At 36.8% G+C, this 23,308-nt stretch overlaps 1 protein-coding gene across 2 annotated transcripts; it reads left to right on the top strand.

Moving 5' to 3' along the window:
* The first annotated feature begins 15,951 nt into the window (after positions 1-15,951).
* On the top strand, positions 15,952-22,992 carry LOC110877941 (actin-related protein 5). Of its 2 annotated transcripts, none has more exons than XM_022126171.2 (12): positions 15,952-16,188; positions 16,285-16,355; positions 18,223-18,347; positions 18,500-18,544; positions 18,640-18,742; positions 18,823-18,932; positions 19,018-19,127; positions 19,216-19,306; positions 21,208-21,639; positions 21,730-21,857; positions 21,931-22,270; positions 22,344-22,992. In XM_022126171.2, exons 1-12 carry the CDS (start codon positions 16,088-16,090, stop codon positions 22,848-22,850), a joined length of 2,163 nt encoding a protein of 720 aa, XP_021981863.1. In that variant the 5' UTR covers positions 15,952-16,087; the 3' UTR covers positions 22,851-22,992. The 2 variants fall into 2 exon arrangements, with proteins under 2 accessions (XP_021981863.1, XP_021981864.1); XM_022126172.2 differs by having other exon boundaries at positions 15,960-16,188; positions 18,635-18,742.
* Positions 22,993-23,308: the final 316 nt, after the last annotated feature.

The following is a 23,308-nucleotide window of genomic DNA, read 5'->3' as shown; positions in this document are numbered from 1 at the left end:
TCACTGTTTCGCACCTAACCCCTTTACAGATATCATCTGTGGTATACTCACCTGTAAGACTGAATATTTGGGATCTGGATACGGGAGTATATTCAAGTGGAGTGATACACAATCAAGTTTAAGTTTCTAAAACATTAATATCGTATCTCGAATCAATTGAAATCTGTGTGAGAATTTAAGAGGACAAACATACTGACAATCTAGGTAAATTGTTTAAAGCTTAAAATGAAATCAAGCTTAACGGTGTTGGTGATAGGTCTCATAAACTGATATGATCCTCTTACACGAACTCACAAAAAAATATTGTTTGTAAATATTTCATTTCTGTATGTTTTTGTTTACAAGTAGTGTCAGGTACATTTTCTCTGAAAATCCAAAAAGATTTTATATGTGCTTTAGCATAAATTTTGAAAAAGTCAAAAAGATTTTCGACAGCTGATGTTGGAGAACTGATTTTCAAAATTCCGAGTGTTAAACATGATGAGCAGCATTTGAGGGGGAGTGTTTGTGTAAATCTAACTGTTTTTGTTAATCTACCTTCTTCGAGTGGTTCATCATAGTCATATGAGAGTAGTCATGTGTTGGTGCACAATTGTTTGAAATGTTTGTGAAAGAAAATTTATTTCGGGGTTGAGATTGTGCAGGTAGCTAGGTTTCGATTCCTGAAGATCTTTGATGGAAGAGAGTCAAGTTTCGATCCTGAAAATCAATCCTGAAAGCATGAGTAAAGTCAGTTTCTGATCCTGAAGTTTACTTCAACCGTTGATGCTGATGAACTTAAGGAATCAAGAGATTTGATCAAGAGAATTAGAGTGTTTTAAAGCCAGACAATGTTCCTGAAGATGTTACTGAAGAACAAAAGAATGCCAGTAAATCGAGAGGGGGAGTCTGAAGATTGAAAGAAGATAAAGCCCAGAGATTGATCTAGACTGAAGATATGAAAACACAGTTTCGCTGTCAAGGTGTATTGGCGACTCCATCAACATCTGAGGGGGAGTCTGTTAGTGCACTACATCTGTTGATTGCGTCTAGGTGTCTAGGATCAGGTCTTATGTTGTAATGTATAGCATAGGGCACGTAATACGAGAAAACAGGAGTTTGTATAGGTTTGATATGCTAGGTCCGCTCATAGGGACATTAGGGTTATGGTTCGCCCATTTGTTAATTGTGGTCCGCTTATGTGGACTAAGGTGGTCCGCTCTTATGGTCATGTGACACATAAGCGGACCCAACTGCCTATATATAGGAGTCGTTTGAGCGGTCCTTAGTAGTGGTTGTCGAATTCCATGCCGAAGCTCTGCCGGTGTGAAGATTGAGCTGTAAAACGTTTCAAATCAATAAAACAAGCAGTTAGGAGAAAGAACAAGCTATATCTACTTGCATTTCTTATTATTCCGCATCTGAAACGCAAGAGTCAACCTCTGAACGACTCGTTCGGGTCAGCAAACGATCCTACATGGGGTCACCCTTGTGACCGTAAACATGAGGGGGGGGGGTCTAGTTGGTGTTTAATGGTAAGTTATGTAATCTAGTTAGATTTCAAGTGTGATGATTAGGTGTTATGCATATGATGTGTTATATAGTGTGTTAGGGTGTTCGGGGATCATAACTAGCTCAGCAATAATAAAACAATGCTTCTAGGATAATTTTGATGTTTCGGGTAGTGTTCGGTTGTTCGGTTGTATACTGGTTCGTTAAAGTGCTAAATTGTGCCGTTTAGTGTCTTTTATGTACCCTTTTGTGACACTTTCAATTCCCGACACTTTGTAAGTTAATTTGGACAATAAAACATAAATTCTGCATGATATTTCAGTGTTAAAATGCTTATTAGAGCTGAATTATTGCAGAAATATGTAAAATTCAACATTTAAAGTGTGTTTCAAGTGCTTTTTAGTGCATAGTTTAGCTTCCGGGAAGTTTGTGAGTTAACCCTTGTATCCATGCTTGGGTTCTAATGTATTTTAGACGTTGGACCTACTCCTAGGTCCTAATTCCATTATCTGACTGCTTTCTGCAAAGTTGCTGAGACAGCGTGTCTTACCGGTGAGTTTACTAGTCTTTCTGACGCAACACTAACAGTAATGCATAAAGCAATATTTGAAGTAGAAACGCGCATGAATTCACATGTATAGTATGTAATCAGGCAATGTTGACATTTAAGCACATAATTGCAGATATTAAATAATAATTAAATTGTACGGAATTTACCGGTTTTGTGCCAGTTGTCACATATTATGTGTTATATATGTATTTTGTGGAAATATATAGATCAACATGAAAAGATGGTGAATATAATTTCTAACAGATATTTTAACACAATATAATCTGAGTTTGGAAAGTTATAACTTGATGATAAGATCATTAAGGGTTTTAGGTAATAAATTATTGGTTAAAACAAGGAAATGGTGAAAAATAATCGAGACACGGTTTTGTGTAGAAAACAGGTTTTTAAAACATGGGAGTATTTTAGTATAAAATAGGTTATTTCGATAAAATCCTGGTTTTCAATAAAACGACGATGTTCCGGAAAATTTTTCTAAGTATTTTCAAATCTATAAATTTCAAGTGAAAAATATATAATACCGAGTTATTGTAAAAATATAAATATATATTCAACTCGATTATAAAAATCTATATTTTCGATGTTGGTGTAAAGATATATATATATATATATTCGAGCTGTTGTAAAAGTATATATATTTCCAAGTCTTCGTAAAAATTTATTTTCCGGAAAATCGATTATTTGCTAAGTATAAGATGTTAAGGAATATATATGGGTGATTAAATATTTTAACACGCTTACGGACAAGTATTTAGCATATATGTATATATATATATATATAACGTGATATGTGCTCATTGATTGAAAAAGCGTGTGTATATATATGTATACACAAAAGATAAACCAAACGTTTGTGACAACCAACGGGTTTTCGGAAAATTAACATGAATAATATTAAAGATATTATTATCAGCAATCCATCGAACATAGAAAAATATAATTATGAAGATTAAAAGATAAGTATATATTATTGTCATAATCGACTTACCGATTTCGTGGAACGATGCTTCACAAGATAAAAATAACAGATTTTTACATAAAAATATATTTTTATTAATCGGATCAATCGTGAGCCGACACGGATTTTATACAAGGGACTAGATCCTGGGAACATGTCAAGTATACATAGTCATATGTACATGTGTGGTAATAGACATGTATGGTTGTTCGGATAATCACTCATCAACGTATCATAACATGCAAGCGTTTTCGAAACGTAAAATATATAAAGTCTTAACAAGATTGGTGAAAGACGTGTAAAGGAAACACATAATTAGACCTTAGCGTCTTATTAGATTAGGTCACTTGTAGGTCGGAAGGACATATATTGGACACTGAATTTTATAGCATTGCATTGCATGGAACGCACGTTATGAGTTTCACGACCCCTCTTTTAAACTTTTTTGCTTTTAAATACTAGGGGGAGATACATGTTTGCTCATTTGGTATGATAGTTAGTGAATGGAATCATTAGATCTATTATGTGCGCATAAATTTAATCCAGTTCAGCGACCCCGAGAAGCCTTTGTGGTACCATGTTGAGTTCGGATAACCCTTGTGGTGTTAATCCAGTTTAGGTCCAGTGTAAATCCGGTTTTGTAACCATTAGTCTTCACTGATCGCAGAACAATAGGATAGATCTATCGGGTTAACAAGCCCCATGATGTAATGTAAATTACATTTGTATCCATGCATAGTTTGTATAATAATTTGAGTCGTTTTGTGTCGTTTTACCATTGGTTTTGTATATTATCGTGTCTTGTGTGCTTTGCAGGGTTCCTAAAGTAAAAACGAATTGAAACGTTAAAGAAACAAGCACACATGAGAATGTTTGGGCTCAGTGAAGTGCTACGTTGAATAAAACCTTTCTCCAAAAGTTCTTCAAGTTGAGTCTTCAGTTTCTTCATCTCCGTTGGTGCTAAACGATACGGGGCTTTGGCTATTGGAGCCGAGCCAGGGAGTATATCTATCCTAAACTCCACTTGCCTGTTTGGAGGCAGACTAGGCAAGTCTTCAGGAAATACTTCTGGAAATTCAGAGATGATAGGAATATCATTAATCTTTGGCTTAGGGGTTGTCAAGGGTTACTTGTGCCATGTAGATGACACAATCTCTTCTCAGACATTTGGACGCCTTAAGTAGGGATACCTTATCAGGTAATCCATAATAATGATTTCCATGAATGGTGAGTGAATCACCGGAAGGGGATCTAATTTCGATCAGTTTCTTATCGCATGCAATTCGGGCCTGATTATGGGATAACCACTCCATGCCTAAAACTATATCGAATCCCGCAAGAGTCATAGGTAAGAGATTTATGGGAATAGATTGGTTATAGATGGTAATAAGACAACCCTCTAGGATTTTGGAAGTTATTTCTATGTTTCTATCGGCCATTTTAACCTCATATGTTAATCTTAGTTCTTTTAAGAGTAGATTTGATAATTTACAGAATTTATGAGCTACAAAACTTTTATCAGCTCCTTAATCGAATAAGACTCTTGCAAAAATATCATTAACGAGAAACGTACCCGTTATGACTTTGGCATCATTGAGTGCCTCTCTTACGGTTAACTGAAAGGCTCTAGCATTGCCTTTCTTCGCATCATTAGCCTTGGCTTTATCATCACCGGTATTCTTAGGACAATTAGTCCTAATGTGGCTTTTTTCACTGCATTCATAACAAACTACATTCTTGAGGTCTTGACACTCGTGTGTCTTATGACCTGTCCTTTTGCATATACCACAACTTCTTTGTGATTCAAGCCTACACTTTCCAAAGTGCCTTTTCCCGCAATTTTTTGCATTCCGGTTTAGGACCATTGGTCCCTGACTGATTCTTCTTTGAATCAAATCTACCTCTCTTGGAATCCTAGGGAAACTTGTTTTCTTGCTTTATTTTGTTGCTCATTTCAGTCCTTGTGGCCCTCAACAAAATCTCATCCTCTGTTAGGGAAAACAATAGATCTACAGCGGATCTAAAATTGTCTGGGTGCGAGGATTTCACCATACCCTTGATTTCTGGTGCTAAGCCACCAATGTATCTCGCGATACGCTTAGACTCGGGGGTAATAAGGTATTGCACCAATCGGGACAGAGAGTTGTACTTAGACAAATATCTCCTTCAGTCTAAGTTCTTCATAGTCAGCTTCAGGAATTCTGACTCTATCTTCTCCACCTCATGAGGTGGGCAGTAAGTCTCGCGGATGAGTTCCACGAACTTTTCCCATCCCATATTATACAGATGGACTTTTCCCGATGCTTGAATCATGGCCTTCCACCATGTCAATGCATCTTCTTTGAAAGACTGGGACACGTACCTGACAATGTCCTTTTCAGCGCAGCTAATGTCTATGACCGTTTCCATTTCGTCTAGCCACTTGAGGGCGTCAATTGCTCCTTTTTCTCCGGTGAAATCATGGGGTTTGCATGAGACGAAGTATTTTTAGGAGCATCCATCTTTTGGATATAGGCGCTGCTTTCGAGCGACACGTTTAGGTTCACTATTCTCCTTTTTAGATGAGGAGAAATGAGAACTCTGTGTGTGAATCTATGAGTTAATGATTGGGGAATAGAAATAGATTCTGGACTTGCTGATGTTGGCCCTTTATAATTGGCCATAAACTCGACCATGGCTTTGCCGACTTCTTCGGCTATCAAGGTTCGGAGGTTATCTCCTCCACCTTCTCGGCCAGTGTAAACCGCATTGCCATCACTATCGTTATTGTCATTATGTTGACTTGCGATTTGTATTTTGAGTTACAGATCATCAAGGAGATTTTTGGTTTATAGCAGGTCAATTCAAATAATAGAAAGGGAATTTGAAATTAACTTCATTAAATCATTGGATTACAATATAATGTCCTATAAGGACTTTTGGAAATTAAAGATACAAACATTGTCCATTATTGGACTTTTGGAATGTAAATAAAATTACAATAATAGATATAAAGAATCTTCAATCATCTCTTTTTCCTTTCACCAACCTTGTAAGTCTACGAACTATCTTGCTGGTTCTTCTTTCACTCCGTTCCACGTGTCTTTGTATTTCTTTCGTCCTTTCCATCGCCTGAGTAATTATATCGGGAGTTGGCGGTTGTGGTTGCGGAACAACCGGATAGGAGTAGCTAGGGTCTGAATATCTAAGGTTGGGGTTTGGATACCCAGGTGTAGGGTTGGATACGCATAGTTAGGATAACCAGGGTAGGTAGGTGGAAATGGTGGTGGATAGTAGGAGTTTTGTATGACTGCCTGTAAATAGGGGTCGTATGATGGAGCAGTGTTGGCAAAATCCATAGCTGCTGAGGTATGGGGTTATCGTGCCCTGATGGGTTTGTGTAAGCAGGTATGGGGTTATCACAACAGGGTGGTGCAGTATCTGCAGTTAGAGTTGGAGTTGGGTTGGAGGGTCCTCCCATTTGGGGATCCTCTTGCATTGGTTCATAGTGGCTAGGAGGAAGGGGAAGAAGTGAGCTTGAAGGAACTCCAGGTCGTACTGACATCCTTGGTTTTGTACGGTTCTTCCTTTGTTATTGCTCCACCAGTTGGTGGGGTAATACTGGGGCGTCATCAGGTGGAGGTGGTGGAGTTTGAGGTGGTTCTTGGGAAGGTGTGTGGGGATGTGTGAATGATTGGTGTATAGGGGTGTTGTAGAAAGTAAATTGGTTGAAATATAGGTTCCATTCATCTGGACCGTGATAGGGAGAACCATGGTAGGAAGTATTATCACTAGACTATTCAATAGAGTGTCGTTCGGTTCCAGAGTTAGGCATTTCTAGGTCAGAGTCATCATATCCAGGTATCTGATGTCACACCCCCAAATTCCACCATGCGGAGTACCACCGCTTGGAGGCGTGACGTGACCAGGATCAAGCCACCAATCATACTGAACAACGTATTTAAGTAAATAAAGCCAGCCACAATATGATTGGTGATCAAAAGCTAGTTAACCAAGTTGTAATTTAGACAGCGGAAGCATAAACGTAAAGTTCAAAACATAAGTTCGCAGTTCATAAGTTTAAAGTTCAACACATAGGTTTAATGAGTTCATAATGATTTAAATATTAAACACGGGACATAACCGTCCGTACACCACAACGACTCCTTCCTCGTGCAAGCTCCAAGCAGTTAGCGACCTGTAAGGCATGTAACAACGAGTCAACAACAAAGTTGAGTGAGTTCACGTTTGGTTGTTTAGTTTTAAGTTGTTTTCCGAAAACGTGGTTTGTCTTTCGTTGGCGTAATTGCCGTGGGGGTTACCTCGTAGTTGAAAGAAAGTTTAACCAGCTCATTCTTTATTACCATACCCTGTTCATGATTAGTGGGGGCTTCCCCATGTGAACTACTAGACCGTATGATATCGACTACTACGCAAGTCAGTTGTGCCCTACATCAGTGTCTATCATCACTGATGGTTTGCCATAGTCCATTAGTACACGCCCATCCAACTGGCACGGTGTGAGGTTTGTTAAACCTAATAGCGCTATTAACTAATGACCCGCTCGCCATTGGCCTCGGCGATTAAGTCGATATAAAATGAGGGACTTATGATAGAGTTTTGTCTAGTAAGTTTTAAGGTTGTTGTCCTACCCAAGGAGGACGAACATACGTAGTTCTCCTAAAGAGAATACACAGGATTAATACTGGCATCCTACCCGAGGAGGATGGCCGTACACATCCTACTTAAGTAAGATATGTAGATTCCGTTTTTAAATTCTTTAACCCATTCCCAAACCACCGGGAATCCCATGCCTTAGAAAGTGTGTGAACTCACCTCGGTTTGTTCGGTTAGATTCTCAATTATAGCTAACAGTCAAGGTCGGTCAATCACATCCTAATAATGATTACCAGTTAGTCATTTAGTGGTTTTCAAGTAGAGCACAGAATTCCTACACGCATCTAACACATAACATGCATCACTTTAACGGTTTATGCCCATATAAGCTCCCCATATATTCTCACTCATAAACAAACATACGATATTGCACACAACACTTTTATTGACTCATAACATGTTAGATCATTCACAGATAGCATACTCGACATTTAGACGCGCAAATTACAACTTATGTCGCTTCAGCTTAAATATTCAAAAGCGGGCTGTTTTCGGGGATTTTAATAAAATAGTTATCTTGTTCCAAAAATTCCCAAATTTTTACAGGAAGCCTTAAACGATCCAAATATTATTGTGTAAAAATCTCGGGATCCAATTCGTCACCAATATTTTGTTAAAATTCATTTTCCGGATTGCAATCAGATTTATTATTTTCTGACTGCAGTCCACGGAATAATTTACTAAAAATTCATTGTAAGTCCGATTTACGAAATTCCAGTGGGGTAATTACAAATACTTCAGTTGTCATCTACAGTACAGTTTTAATAATCTAACTCTACACAGAACTCACGTTATGACAGAAAACAAAACGCATATTTTCAACAGAAAAATGCAGCTCTAGCTGCTGTTACGAAATGACACTTTAAAAATAGTAAACAGAGTCCAAAAATTATGATTCCAGTGCCATTAGAACCGTATTTCATAATAACACATTTTAGACTCAAAATATCAGTTTTTTGTTGAGTTTATGACCTGTTTACAGCCAACTGAAGTTGGCTGTAAAGCTTGGACAGATTCTGTTTTCAGTCTTTAACTTCCTAGTTCGTGTTCGATTGATTCTGTTAGCATGTTTTAGTGATTATAACAACATCAAACATCAATATTAACCAGCAGAACATCAGATAATCAACCAAGAATCATAACAACACAAGATCTACATGATTTACACACATAACTTCTCTTTATCCAACTTATTCATCTTTTGTCCAAGACTTTATTTTATGTTCTTTAGTGTTTCTAATTTTCAGCCATTAAATCACTTATTAACCACCATAAACAAGATCAAAATGATGTTTAGAGGCACTTACTACTAGCTCGAGGCTAGGGAAGAATCAAAGTATAAATGAGGTGGATAAAAGCAACGTAGTGAGGTCCTTGAGATTCCGAAAGCACCGAGCTCTCTTGTATGATCTCTTACACCTTTGGAAGTAATTAGAATGCTTGAAATGGGCTTGAAGGTGATGATATGGTGGTGGTATGATGGCAGCCGAACAAAGGAAGGAGAGGGGGGAGTAGTTTGTTGTTGGTGATTTGTGAATGAGAGAGAAAGGTTAACTCTTGAGTTAACTTATAATCCAAATTTCACTATTACCCAACATATAATGTGTCCTTTAGATACTAAGCATGAGCTAATAAAAAAATCAAGAAAAAGTGGGCGTGTCCCCATTCCACCAAACCGTAGAAGAGGGGGGGTAAGGGTTGGGGTGTAATGGTGTGGTTAAGATCTAGTTGAAATCTAATGACAATTAGTTAGGATATTTATGTGTTATTTAATATAAAGGGTGTTAGGGTGTTCGGGGACCCTAACTAGCTTAGAAAAGTGTAAACAAAGTCCTTGGCAATATTTTCATGTTTTGGGTAAAGTCCGGTTGTTCGGTTTGACACTGTTCCGTTAAAGTGCTTAATTACTCCGTAAAGTATCCTACATATATATTTTTGCAACGTTTTTAATTTTTAACACTCAGGAAGGCGTACCGGACTATTTAGTAACTTTTCTGTATACTATTAGTATGTTAACAAATACATGTAAGCATAACATAGTAATCAGAGAGCAGTTAAATGATTCAGCACAGTCATCAAGTACTTTAATTAACATTAATAGATTGTACGGTTACATGTAAATTTGAGGGTTGTCACATTCTCCCCCTGTTAAGAGAATTTTCGTCCCGAAATTTAGCGTGTGGTTACTGAGGAAGCTAGTTAAGTTGTGTTGTTTTCCTGATTTTCCTGGGGTGTCATATCTGACTCTGATGAGGTGAGTTTAGCTAGTTAGAAGCATGGAATGAATCATTAGAATGGTGTGAGTGGGATTGTTGAGGTCGTGATGGTCCTCCGCACATGTGACCTTTTCCTCTTCCACGTAGTCTTGGCAGCATTTTCTGAAAATGCAAAATCAATAACTATATATAGATAGGAGTGGTCTTAGGTTCAATCCTAGACTCAGAATTTAAGGAATCTGCATTTGTGATATTTGAGTTTAGACACAAAAGGCTAGTGTCTAATTCGCTCAAACTAAAGCTCTGATACCAACCTATCACACGCCGATTTCCGGTGGGCCTGGTTGGTGGGTTTATGTGTGACGATTGATAACAATTACACAATTATACAACGAAAGATAAGATTAAAAGTAATAATATAAATGTTCAAATTTATCATACAACGAAAGATAAGATTAAAAGTAATAATATAAATGTTCAAATTTATCAAATAAAACTTATAAGTGTTTGATACAATATCCCACAAGTAGGATCCGAAATAAAAGCGAGCTTAAGGACATCACAGGTCTTTAAGCAGAGGAGTTGCAAATTCCTAAGCTTTCCTTTTTGACCAAGCCATTCAACCCTGGTTGAATCTTTTGAAAATACGCTAGCTTTCGCTGGTAAATACAATTAACTGACTCGTTTAAAAATCATTTTATACGTATTATGATAACCTGTGGGTTAATCATTTAGTATTCATTTTGGGATAGATTTTTTGTCAATTGTCAATACAGCTGGGTAGCAGAAATCTATGTAGGTATGTGATGATGGTACACACCACCTTTAATACAACGTCTTCTGGGAGTATGCCTACTACCATGCGCATATTTATATGGTCATTCCTATTTGATGAGTCGGGACGCCCGGACACGGTACCATTACCCCTAGTTTTGATGTTATTCAAGCAATACAGATTAAACCGGATTCTTATATTTATGAGAGCATTTGCCCATTTATATAATAAATGTTCTAAGCGGCTAAGGCCGTATCCCAAGTTTTCATATAAAACTAGGCTAAGAGTATTTACCATTGCTTAGCAAATATTCTGTTCAACTAAGTTCTTTGAAGCAAAGCCATATTTCAGGTTGTTTATCCTAGGCACGATTATCTTGAATGCTCTATAGTCCAGACTGAAGCAGATATAAATATCCGTTAGAATGTTCACGAGTCTTTTTGTGAGTTATATTACTTGACTCGCTACTTAGAATATTGTTCGATTTCACTACATTAAGCATTGACCGGTTAGAATGTGGTTATATACCCTTCCGAGTACGAAGCCTCGTTAAATATGTATTATTTAACCAAAAATTCTAATTTAGAATGATTTTGAAAGGTTTAAACCTATTTCGATTAGTTTATATAATTATATATAACAAACTAGTCATTTGTGTAAACACGACATCAGATGGTCGAAAGGTTCTATGACCATAATGTATAACCTCAGAGGGTTATACTCTATAATATTATGGTCACAAAACATGCCTTGATTGGGTTTCAAAGTAGACCAAACGGGTCAGAATCGAAAGTCAATGCAATAGTCAAACTGCTTGACTTTCAATATAGAATCGAGGTCTAAACTGAGTATGATGAGTTGAGAATGTCAAAATATGTTATATTAACCCATACTACTGATATGATGTCAAAACTTTTGGTATTGATAACTTAAAGTTCAATTAGCGTAAAATGCACATTTATTAGTTTTGACCTTATATATATATATATATACATATATATAGGGGTAGGATTTAGAGAAAACGGGGGAAAGTGTGAGAACGGTGAGAACGCTTATGGATCGTCAGATCAAAACAATCCATGGACTAGATTGCGCGTTGGCGTTTTCATAAACAACATCAATTTTATTATGTGGGACGCGCTTCATTAAGGGTAAAAAGGTCTTTTACCGCTCAAATTCAAAACGCCAACAAAAATGATAACACGCCATTCAAAAAAATAAAACGCCATTAAATACAAAATGCCAAAAATTAGTGATAAAACGCGTTGGGGATTACAGGAAGAGGAAACAACACATTAACTGAAATTCAGTTATTAACATTTATTAGAAGAAATTCCCTCCTAAATTACGCGCCAAAAACATCATTATATAAACGACGTAAAACATCGCTTCCATAATCACTTCAATCTATCATTTCTGCAAAAACATCTTTTACCAAAAAACGCCAATTTAACCAAAACGCCAAAAATGGCAACTATCGTTTGGTGGAGATACACTCTGGCAATCAGGCGATTCGTCCTGCATTTTGACTACAGAAGGAGGGTGTATGTTAGGACGATCAAGGCAATTTTGAAGATGGAAGAAGAGGTACAGGGGGGTATCCTATCTCTTGGCATCGCTCTGGATAACGAATGTCATGAAACACATATGCTTATGAAAGCATTAACAAGGAAAATTGGACCAATCAAAGCAGATGGAAAGCCGGACCCTGTCATGACATCATGGTGTTTTGATGATGAAACAGACATGGTGAGTAGTCACCGTTATATACGACAGCGGAGAGCAGTAAGACTACCTGCTTGAAAACATCATGACAAAAGCAGGAGCTTGTGTTCATGGAAGAATTGCATAATGCCACTTGTTTGAACACAGACATGGACTCAAAAATGGCGTTAATGCAAGACATGTTCAAATGGAGGCTTCAGAATCTTCAGGAACAAGAAGTCGATGAAAGTGAAGGAGATGACATGGATGAAGGTCTAGATGAAGACTCCGAGGAAGAAGATGACGCAAGTGATGGATACTTCTCGGATAAAGCACCTTCTGTCGAAGAGTTTTAATTTTTTTTGTTAGTTTTCTTCTGTGTAATCTTCTTTTTTTTTTCTTAATATAATTAAATGATATATTTCTCTATTTATTTGCAAAACGCCAAAAAAATACTACAAAAAGTTATTGCTTACAAAACGCCAAAAATAACAAAAAATATTTTTCCTGCTTAATATTTTCTCCGTTATTGTATTTTGTCATCTTGGTCTGCATAACACCATTAAAAAAAACGGCAAACTTGGAAGATGGGAAGTCTATCACCCTAGAAACTGATAAAGCTGAACAAAACAGTAAATACACACAGTAACTGAAAAAACGGTTACTTTATTACTGTCATTTATTATAACAAAAAACCACACCAAAACTACGCACCAAAAAACTCCTATAAGAGAGGGGTCTCTACACAATGAATTGATCACACCCAGAAAAACAAACGCCATGTTCCCTAGAAACCACTCACTTTAAACGCCAAAAAAATAGTTAAAAAAACCACATATGGCAAAGCTTTCGATGAATGGATTCTTCTCTGAGGTGGGTACGTCTATAATCTTTTGCTGAATGAGATGGACAAATATTCAAGAAAAAGAGACAGATGACAGTGATATGTCATCATGTGAGCTTTGTTCTTGATGAATATATGCATGGCATGAAGGGATCAACACAAGTGTAAATTGTTATTTTGGACTCCATTATTTTAAATAGTATCAAGCAAGAGTTGATCTTTAATGACATGCCACCAAACAAGAATGTCACACCAAAAAACAGGCTGCCACTAACAAGCTTCGTCTAAAAAGACGGGGTTTATGTAGGAAAGTTGGCATCTAGCTAAGGTATTCAAAGGTTCAAAACGCCAAAACAAATTCAAGAAGATGATGATGATGATGACAGTGAAGATTTGGATGAGAATTTAGATTACCATTTTTAATTTTTTTCTTTTTCATTATATATTGTTTTGTTATCAAATTATCTGTTGTTTGTTATCTAATTCTCTACAAATAAAATACATTATTATATAAAACGCCAAAATCTACAAACACCAAAATGCTAGTAGTATGAAAACTGTGAGAACGGGTGCTGGCAAAGCACCTTGTCAATGTATTAAACGCAAAAAAATTGACTAAACGCCATAAAAAACATTTGGTCTTATTTTAATCTTAAGAAAATATTAATGACTCGTAGTGAATTATTATATAACGCCACAAAACATCAAAAAACTTGACCAGAGAAACGCTATAACGCCAAAAAAATTATCTATGTGACACAAAAACAATTAATTCAACGCCAGTTAGTTAATGAACACAATTAACGCCAAAATAATCTTAGACGCCAAAATGAACCAGCATAAATTGGGAAAATAAAAGAAGATTGAAAAGACAAAAAAACCTCACGCCCTGATCATATCTCGCGCCACGTGTTGGGCCAGGATGCGTTCTCACCGTTCTCACACTTTTGGGCGTTTTCTCCTGATCCCGTACCTATACATACATACATACATACATACATACATACATACATACATACATACATACATACATACATACATACATACATACATACATACATACATACATACATACATACATACATACATACATACATACATACATACATACATACATACATACATACATACATACATACATACATACATACATACATACATACATACATACATACATACATACATACATACATACATACATATATATACATATATGCTCGACTCATCATTCCACCTATTAAACGTGATTGTCGGAAGGTATGATCGTAGGGGAATCATATTTATATTATTACGATCACATAGGAAAGTTCGGATTGAACTTTGACTTGACCATAATGGCTAGAACTGAAAGTCAAACAAAAAGTCAAACAGTTTGATTTTCAGTTAGAAACTAGCTAAATTAAGAAAATTGAACAAAGGAGAAAACTATTCTTACAAATACTACACTACAAACAAATACTATTTGTGTGAATACTATACTATAACTAATACTAACTATGCGATACTGAATACTATCTACGCGAATACTATGACTTTTCCCAAAAAAAAAAAAGAATGCGAATGCGAATGCTTATTGTCTTTTTCACATAAACCCTAAATCAAGTTGTAATGGCAGTTGTGACAATGCAAGACTGAAATATATCAAGATACTAACTTTATACATTTGTATACTTTGAAATCATCATATGTAAAGAGCCCATGCAAAATCTTTCGTGCAAGACTCTTATAAGAAAACCATGCCTTTTTGAATTTTCTACTCGAAGCTGAGCTAACCCTTATGTTTTCTTGATACAACACACCTCAAAATCGTATTTCTTGATTCAATAAACAATCTAACGTCGATCACAAGATATGTATGAAGAATGCTATATGAAATATGATTTTTCGTATGTAGAAATATAATTCGTATAAAGGTATAGGAAATATACTAGGACTTAGTATGTTATGATATTTCATATTAGCGAGCTTATAAATAGAACACTTGATGTCATTTTGTAGTAAGTGTGATACGAAAACTCTTGGTGCTATGTAATTAGACATGATTCACATTTATAGAAAAACCAGATTATGTACATTGTATGTTTGATTTCCATTTGTGTTAAGGCTGATCACAGTTCTCTTGATTGATTTTGCCTTTCACTTGAGGTCATTGTTCGTGTTCTTGTTCAAGAACCGATCTTGACTAGTGGTGTTAGAGCTAGACTATTTTTCGAGCTGTATCAGAGACTTCGGACAAACGATTGTTGATCAATCCCTAATTAGTTGGAGTTGTTACTTGTTAACCAATGCAAACACTACTAATGGAGTTCTAAAACACTACAAAACTTGGAAATTGAACTCCAAAACCTACAAAACAATGCAAACCGATGGAACGATTAACTTGCAAAAACAATATGGAATAGTTAACTGATTGTAACTATAACTGAACCATAATTGGTGGCTTAACCAAACTAACCATAACCGATGCTTGGTTTCGGCTGACGGTTTTCCATAACCGAGAACTTCCATTTCGGTGGCGGTAAATGGCAAAGACCGCACCAAACCTGAGTATAGTGTAGTCGGTTAAGAACCCAAAGGATATGAATATGATGCATTTTCTTGTAGAATACACGTACCCAAACCTTGTTTTATTAATAATACTCGATCATACCCATACTCATACCCAAACTCGTATGAAAAAAAAATTGTACTCAATTTGGTCCATCTATTGGGCCTAATAGGCTCACTCATCAAATCAACCCGGTCTAAAACAAACCGGCCGGTCCACTGCTAGCACCCGGTGAAAGATGAACTGGTGTCCGCTTGAAACTTCCAGCTGAAGAAATTAGGGCACACTTTATTATCCATCAAAGTCTCGATTCAATCAGACGAAATGCCGTTCATATCTCGAACCGAGAGGCAAACTGATTACAATCTCATACCTCCAAGCTGCCCAATCGTAATCGACAATGGCGCATCTTATTTCAGAATTGGGTAAATCTCAATTTCGCACTTGTTTTGTTTAATTTGAAGCTCAAATGTTTGTAATGTGTGTTTGAATTAGTTGAATGATCATGTGTGTTGCTGTAGATGGGCTGGAGAGAGTGAACCGCGTATCGTTTTTCGGAATATTGTTCAGAGGCCTCGTCACAAAATTACTGGTACTGTTAACTCATAATTAGGTATTTAGATTGACATGTTTGTTTGATGATGATATATTTTGTTGATTATAAGTTTTTTTTTTTGTAAATTTGGTTATAGGATCATGTAGTTTTGGGTCAAATTGGTCAAAGTTAGGGTATGTAGGAGGTTTGTTATGTGAAACAGATGAGAGGTAATAATGCAGCTTCGGGTTGCAAATAAAGCTTATTTGGTTATATACACACCGCGCGGGCCTTGTGTCTTGGCTTTGGGGCGAAATTGCCTCGGAGTTCCTCACTCGTTTTTAAACCAAGAATAGGGCATGACATTGTAGGTTGAATACATTAGATAAGAGCAATATTAGTCAAGGATATTACAGAATGGGTTTATGATACAGGATTACGGGTCACCGACCCTAAACCCACCTCGTTACCAGGCAAGCCGACCCAGCATCACATACACGTCCATTTAGTTAATTAGCATGCATATGGTTTTCATTTCCATTTACCCACATGCACCATAGTTATTAAAGGCACGAGGCGCACTCAGGGCGATTTGTTGGGCCCGGGGCTTTATTTGCGTCTGGGCGCTCGCTTTAATAACTATGACATGAACCATAGTTATTAAAGGCGTGAGGCGCACTCAGGACGATTTGTAGGGCTCGGGGCTTTATTTGCGCCTAGGCGCTCCTGGATGCTTGCTTTAATAACTATGACATGTTCATGATCTCGGTAGTAAATTATTTAGTTTGAATGTTAGACCATTTTATACACTCCACGTTTCCATGTTTATCACATCTCCATGTTTACATGTTCCTGTTTGCATCTTGTATTTAAGACCAGTGGCGGATCCAGGATTTTTTTTCAATGGGTTCACTTTTTTAAACGCTCCAATGTCATAGGACCGAACATTAACAATTTCGGGTCGGTTCGACGGTTCGGGTCGGCCTTTTTTTGTTTTGGAACGGGGAGCGACGCGAAGGAATAAACGATGGAAGAGGTTAGAGGCGGGTTGTTTTTACTTTAACTATAACTGGCAGGGCGCTCTGCAGCGAGGAAAAGACCGAATTTTATCAAAATAATAAAAAAAAAACGTAGAAAGAAATAAGCATGTCTCAATAGAAACTTTATATAAAAAAAGGTAAAACCTAACACGCACGTTGCGTAGTGTTAAAAGGTTGAAAAACTATCGTTTCCAACATAAAAAAACTGTAAAGAAAGAAACAACTTTGTGCCATTAATATAAGCATCGTTACATGAATATATGGATTTTATTTGAACGGCCAAATTCTTGATTGCGGGATTATTTCTGAGATTTTGTCACCATGTAGCCTGTGGAACCCAAGACCAAACACCTAAAACACAACACACCTACCATTGGACTGCTAGTGCTACTGCTAGATTATTATTAGATATGGATATGCTAAGTGCAGACATTGGATTATTATTAGCAACGTATTTTGAATTTTAAAAACAGTTCTAAAAACTTAAAGAAGAAATGCACGGGACAAGAATCGAACTTCAGTTCACATGATTAGAAAAGGAGCGCAGAACCAATTTAACACTTCAGATTTTGGGTTATGGGTTCACTTATAATTTATTTATGGGTTCACTTTATATTTTCTATATAAGTTTTTACTAATAATTCGAAACCGACTGGGTTCCTGGGAACCCGGTCTCTTCAAGGTAGATCCGCCCATGTTTAAGACTGATTTTGAGTTTAATGAAGTAAGAAGAAAAATTGGATCACAAGTATTTTTAGTCTTTTTTTCTTATCTTTGTTTTTTGGAGTCTTAACCTGCTCAAAGGGTTGCATCAGTTTAGCAGCGTTGATGACAATTTGGGAAAATTTTCTCTGTGGATAACATCTGTTCTGTTTCTTGTGCAGGTGAAACAGTAACGATTGTTGGTGACCATGATCCTGCGCTGTTGAAGTACTTTGACTGCACTCGTTCTGGGCCACGCTCAGCGTTTGATAATGATGTGGTCTTCCAGTTTGAGATTATGGAATATGTAAGCTTGTTTCAGTTTGCTATGATCCTGCGCTGTTGAAGTACTTTACTTAGCATTGCATAATCCCGGGTTGAATGTTTTACATTGTGTAATGTTTGTCACCTTGTCTTATGGTTAATGACTTCTATAGCCTTCGTTTCATTCCCTTGTAGATTCTCGACTTTGCATTCGATAGATTGGGTGCAGATGAAGCTCCGGTACATTTTCATACCTATTTTGTGCTTGTCATTAAATGTAACATGTTTCATTTGCTGACAAACTGTTTGTTTTTCGGTCATTGATGGCAGAACAGATTAATCATCCCATCCTCATTACCGAATGCGCATGCAACCCCGTACACTCACGTAGTAAAATGGCTGAACTTTTATTCGAGACGTACGGAGTTCCTTCTATAGGTATAAAATCATCACACACGTATGTTTTTTTTAATCATTTTTCATTATTTCACTATATTTTAACCGATTTTTTTTCGCAGCTTTTGGTGTTGATGCTGCTTTCAGCTATAAGTACAATCAGAAACTTGGAATTTGTGATAGAGATGGTCTTGCAATTTGTTCAGGATTTACCACAAGCCATGTGATCCCAGTATGCAATTTAAGCTTATGCTCCGTATATGTCATTGTGATTATTGCCAACAAATCTGTTACTTATTTATTTTGTGTTAACCCAGTTTATTAATGGAGAGCCTGTTTATGAAGCGTGCTGCCGTACCAATGTTGGTGGTTATCATGTCACCGATTACCTAAAGCAACTTCTTTCACTTAAGTATCCTCACCACATGTATGGATAGCCTTTCTTTTGTTTTTTTTTAAATATTATTTGGATTTTTTTTAATTATTTTTTGTCATTTTTAAATCGCTCGAAACAGGCAGAGGCTTACATGGGAGAAAGTAGAAGATTTAAAGATGGAACATTGTTACATCACTCTAGATTATGCTTCTGAAGTTAGATTATTTCAGGCATTACCCTCATCTATCTTATATCTATATCTATCTATATATAGGGGAAGGATCCACTAAAAAGTGGGTTTTGCCTAAGTAGCCTAAGAAGGATTGTGGAGATGACATGTGGCACTACTTATAAGTAGGATGGAATGGCATTTTGGTCTTAAAACACAAACTTTCACCCTTTTGTTTTCTCAAAAAATGCAACACAAAAAATCTAGCCAAAAAAAATCCGGGACAAATAAATATAGCACAAAAAAAATCTAGTTAAAAAAATCTAGTATAAAAAATCCAGCACAAAAAATGTAGCACAAAAGTATAGTATAAAAAATCCAGCACAAAAAAGCTATACAACATAGAAATACAACACAACTTTTTGTTTTTTTTTAGTTGATCCTACCCTTACACACACACATAGGGAAAGGTAAAACGAGAACTACCTTGAGTTGAAAAATGAAAGGTTAAGATCCCTTCTTATCCTACTTAGGCAAAATTAACTTTTTATTTGATCCTACCACATATATATATATATATGGCAATTATAGAGGAAAAACACCTGTGAGTTCAAAAAACTCAACAAACCCAATCCATGGACACAATTTTGCTATGTGTTACAACCTTTTTCAGAATTCTGACATGTAACAACTTTTTTCAAGAGAGAGAGTTAATATGTTGCACCTTTTTCGCCATTTACATATAGGTGTAGCATCAGATGTTTCAATTTTTTGGTTTTCAACAGCAAATTTTGCAGGTTTTACGAAGTGTAACATTTTCGAACTTAAATTTTACAAGTTTTCAATGTGTAGTGCATGTAAAAAAACATGTTACATGTTTTTATAGAAAAAAAATTAGCGTAACAGACAAACTTGTTACATGTCAGTGTGTCAGACAGTGAAAAAGTGGAAAAGCAAAAAGTTGTTACACGTACGTTTGTCAATCTGTGGCATGTTTCTGAAAAGTTACTTTTTGCAGTGTAGTAAAAATCGTGAGCCGATTAATCGCTAATCGGCCCTCTACTGATTAATTTTTTCGTTAATCAGTCCATTAATCGCTAGTTGGCCCTATTCGGCCCTAATTGGCTCTAGTCGGCTCGAATCGGCCCTAGTTGGCCAGCAAAAAATCAGGAAAAAATAGGCAAAAATCGAAAAAAATCACAGATTCCCGCCAAAACCTGCCAGATTCCGGTCGAAAATTGTCTACTTAAAAAAAGTACGTGTAAAAATGTGTATATATGTATAAAACTTAAAATTATACATAAAAAGTCCGATCCGATTAATCCCGATTAATCACTAGTCCCCACCTCACCGGCCGACGAGCGCCTAGCGAGTTCTATAGCCATGACTTTTTGTAACATGCAATCTCAACCATAGGATTTCTAGATGGATGGTGGAGATTGAGTTTCTTGAGTTTTTATGAACTCATTAAGAGTTTTCTTATTGTCCTTTCCTTATACATGTAGGGAAATGGTAAAATGAGAGCCACCTTGAGTTGAGAGAACCGTGCGAACTAGGCCAAAAAAAGTTTTTTCAAATTTTTTTCCCAAACAGTTTAAAAAAATCAACTGTTTCAGGAAAAAAAAGTCGGCTGCGAAAATTTACATCACCGTTGAAAATTTACCGGTGACGTCACCGGTTTTGTAAAACAAATTTACATCAGTGTGTAAGACAAACTTACATGTCGAATATGTGCCGGCTCGACAATTTTATTTTATTTTTTCACAGATGTCTTAGTTAGATGTTCATTTACGTTTGTACAAAATTTGATTGAAAAACTCGCACGGGAAGTAGAATTTCCACCCGAGTTCTCACAGTTCTCGCAAGTCGGGGTGGTTCTCAGGTGAACGGGATCCTTATACACACACACACACACACTCTTTTCTAATACATATTTTTTTAAACGTAAATTACGTGTTAAAGAAAGGGGCGAAAGAAGCTGAAGAGAAGACCAGATGTTGGCAACTTCCGTGGACCCCAACGCCGGTTGAAGAGCCGCCTTCAGAAGAGGAACTCGCGAGAAAAGCGGCTTTGAAGGAAAGACAGGGTCAAAGGTTGAGGGAAATGGCAGAAGCAAAAAGATCTTCAAAAATAAATGAATTAGAAAATGAACTAAAGGGTTTAGAGTTTCTTATACAACAACTGAGACAAGTAAATGGAAACGACATTCCATCTTTCTTGGCTGAAACCGGTTATGTCTCTAAGCAAGAAATCGAATCCGCCATTGTTAAAGTAACGCAATCGTTAAGGAAAGCTAAAGGTGAACAAGAGGAAGTTGAGGAGAAACCCGAGATTTCAAATTCGGAGAAGTATACCCTCATTGATATTCCCGACAACATGCTAACACCAGACCAGGTAAATAACTATAATATTATTTCTTGTTAAAAATAAGGTATAAAGTAGAGATGACACTTTTAAAAGTCGTTTACGGTTTTTGGTCAACAGGTCAAGGAAAAGAAGAGACAGCTTTTCCTTAAAACAACATCAGAAGGACGGCAAAAAGCAAAACAAAAACGTTTTGAAGAAGAGTTGGAACGCGAAAGGCGTAACAAGGAAGACGAACAAAGACGCTTGTATGTTTTTTTCTCTCTTCACACAGACGTGTATATTTTAATAATTTATTACTTTTGTTATCTGGTTGTGTAGAGAGAACCCGGAGCTTTACATGGAGCAGTTGCGGGTCAAATACAAAGAATTATCTGAAAAAGTCGAACAACGAAAACGACAGAAAACAAATGGCAATGGAAACGAAAACAACAATGTGTCCGGTGGTGTGGGCCGTGGGGAGAGACTGAACGCTGCCCAAAAGGAAAGAATGCGTCTTTTGACAACCGCAGCATTTGACAGAGGAAAAGGTGAGGATACGTTTGGAATCAAAGATGAAGACTGGCAATTGTATAAAAAAATGAGCAAAGATAATGATGACGAAGATGAGGGACCCAATGAGGATGAAACCGAGCTGGCTCGTGTTTCTTCTAAACTCCGGGTTAGTTTTTTTGTCACTCCTTTTACATCGTTTTGTATGGGATAAAATGACCGTTTTACCCTTGGATTGACAGGAAATCGACCCAACATTTTTCCCAAAACCAGACGCCAGCTCATCTGGAACCGAACCGCCACGTTTTCGCCCATTAACGAAGGAAGATTTCCAGATACTAATCGGCGTGGAGAGATTCAGGTGCCCGGAGATTCTTTTTAACCCGAATTTGATTGGAATTGAACAGGCGGGGTTAGATGAGATGGTGGGTGTATCAATACAGAGGCTGCAATCCAGAAGTCAAAGATTGGAAGAGGGTAACGGTTTGACCAATTCAATCCTTATAACGGGTGGGAGCTGTCTTTACCCTGGGATGAGTGAACGTTTAGAGGCGGGAATCCGTATGATTAGGCCATGTGGGACCGCAATACGGGTTCTGAGAGCATCGGATGCTGTGCTTGATGCGTGGATTGGGGCGGCATCTTTTGCATCGACTATGCATTTCCAAAGACAGGTTTTTAACAAAAACGATTATTATGAGAAAGGTGAAGATTGGCTTCGTCGATACCAGTTGAAATACACATTTTAGTCTTTATTGGTGGTGCTTGTATAACAGAATTATTTAGGAGACGTTCATCAGGGGTCTAGTCAATTTGTATGCAAGTTTATTGATGGTATGATATTTGTTGGACTAAGCCTTTGATATTTCAGAGTTTTGGATTTTTGGATTTTCTGGTTTAAGCAAGTGTGTTGACTAACTTATCAATGTTTTCATAACTGGACCGCTCGTTGAACCAGCTGATATGCCGGTCCACTGTTGGGCCGGTTAGACATTTCGCACTTAAAATTGGATGACGTCACACATAATTTAAAATCTTAAAACACAAATATATTACTAACTTAAATAAAATATAGAACTATAATGTGTTTTTTTATGTAAATTTACAAATATTAAAAAGGTAGAAGTTATTATATTATATACATATTTTATATTATATATATGAATCGAAAGTGTTGATGAATAGTACTATTTACATTTTTTTTCCT

Source organism: Helianthus annuus, chromosome 9 (assembly GCF_002127325.2).
Source record: "Helianthus annuus cultivar XRQ/B chromosome 9, HanXRQr2.0-SUNRISE, whole genome shotgun sequence".
In the NCBI taxonomy this organism is placed as follows: domain Eukaryota; kingdom Viridiplantae; phylum Streptophyta; class Magnoliopsida; order Asterales; family Asteraceae; genus Helianthus; species Helianthus annuus.
The sequence above is the reverse complement of the archived record's forward strand: the minus strand, read 5'-3'. Positions and strand labels throughout refer to the sequence as shown.

What these genes read in the sequence shown, in the direction of transcription:
- LOC110877941 (XM_022126171.2), top strand. Translation starts at nt 16,088, where the DNA reads ATGCCGTTCATATCTCGAACCGAGAGGCAAACTGATTACAATCTCATA. An exon ending in GCCTCGTCACAAAATTACTG is followed by an intron (nt 16,356 to 18,222) that starts GTACTGTTAACT and finishes TTTCTTGTGCAG; the next exon opens with GTGAAACAGTAACGATTGTT. An exon ending in CTGAAGTTAGATTATTTCAG is followed by an intron (nt 19,307 to 21,207) that starts GCATTACCCTCA and finishes TACGTGTTAAAG; the next exon opens with AAAGGGGCGAAAGAAGCTGA.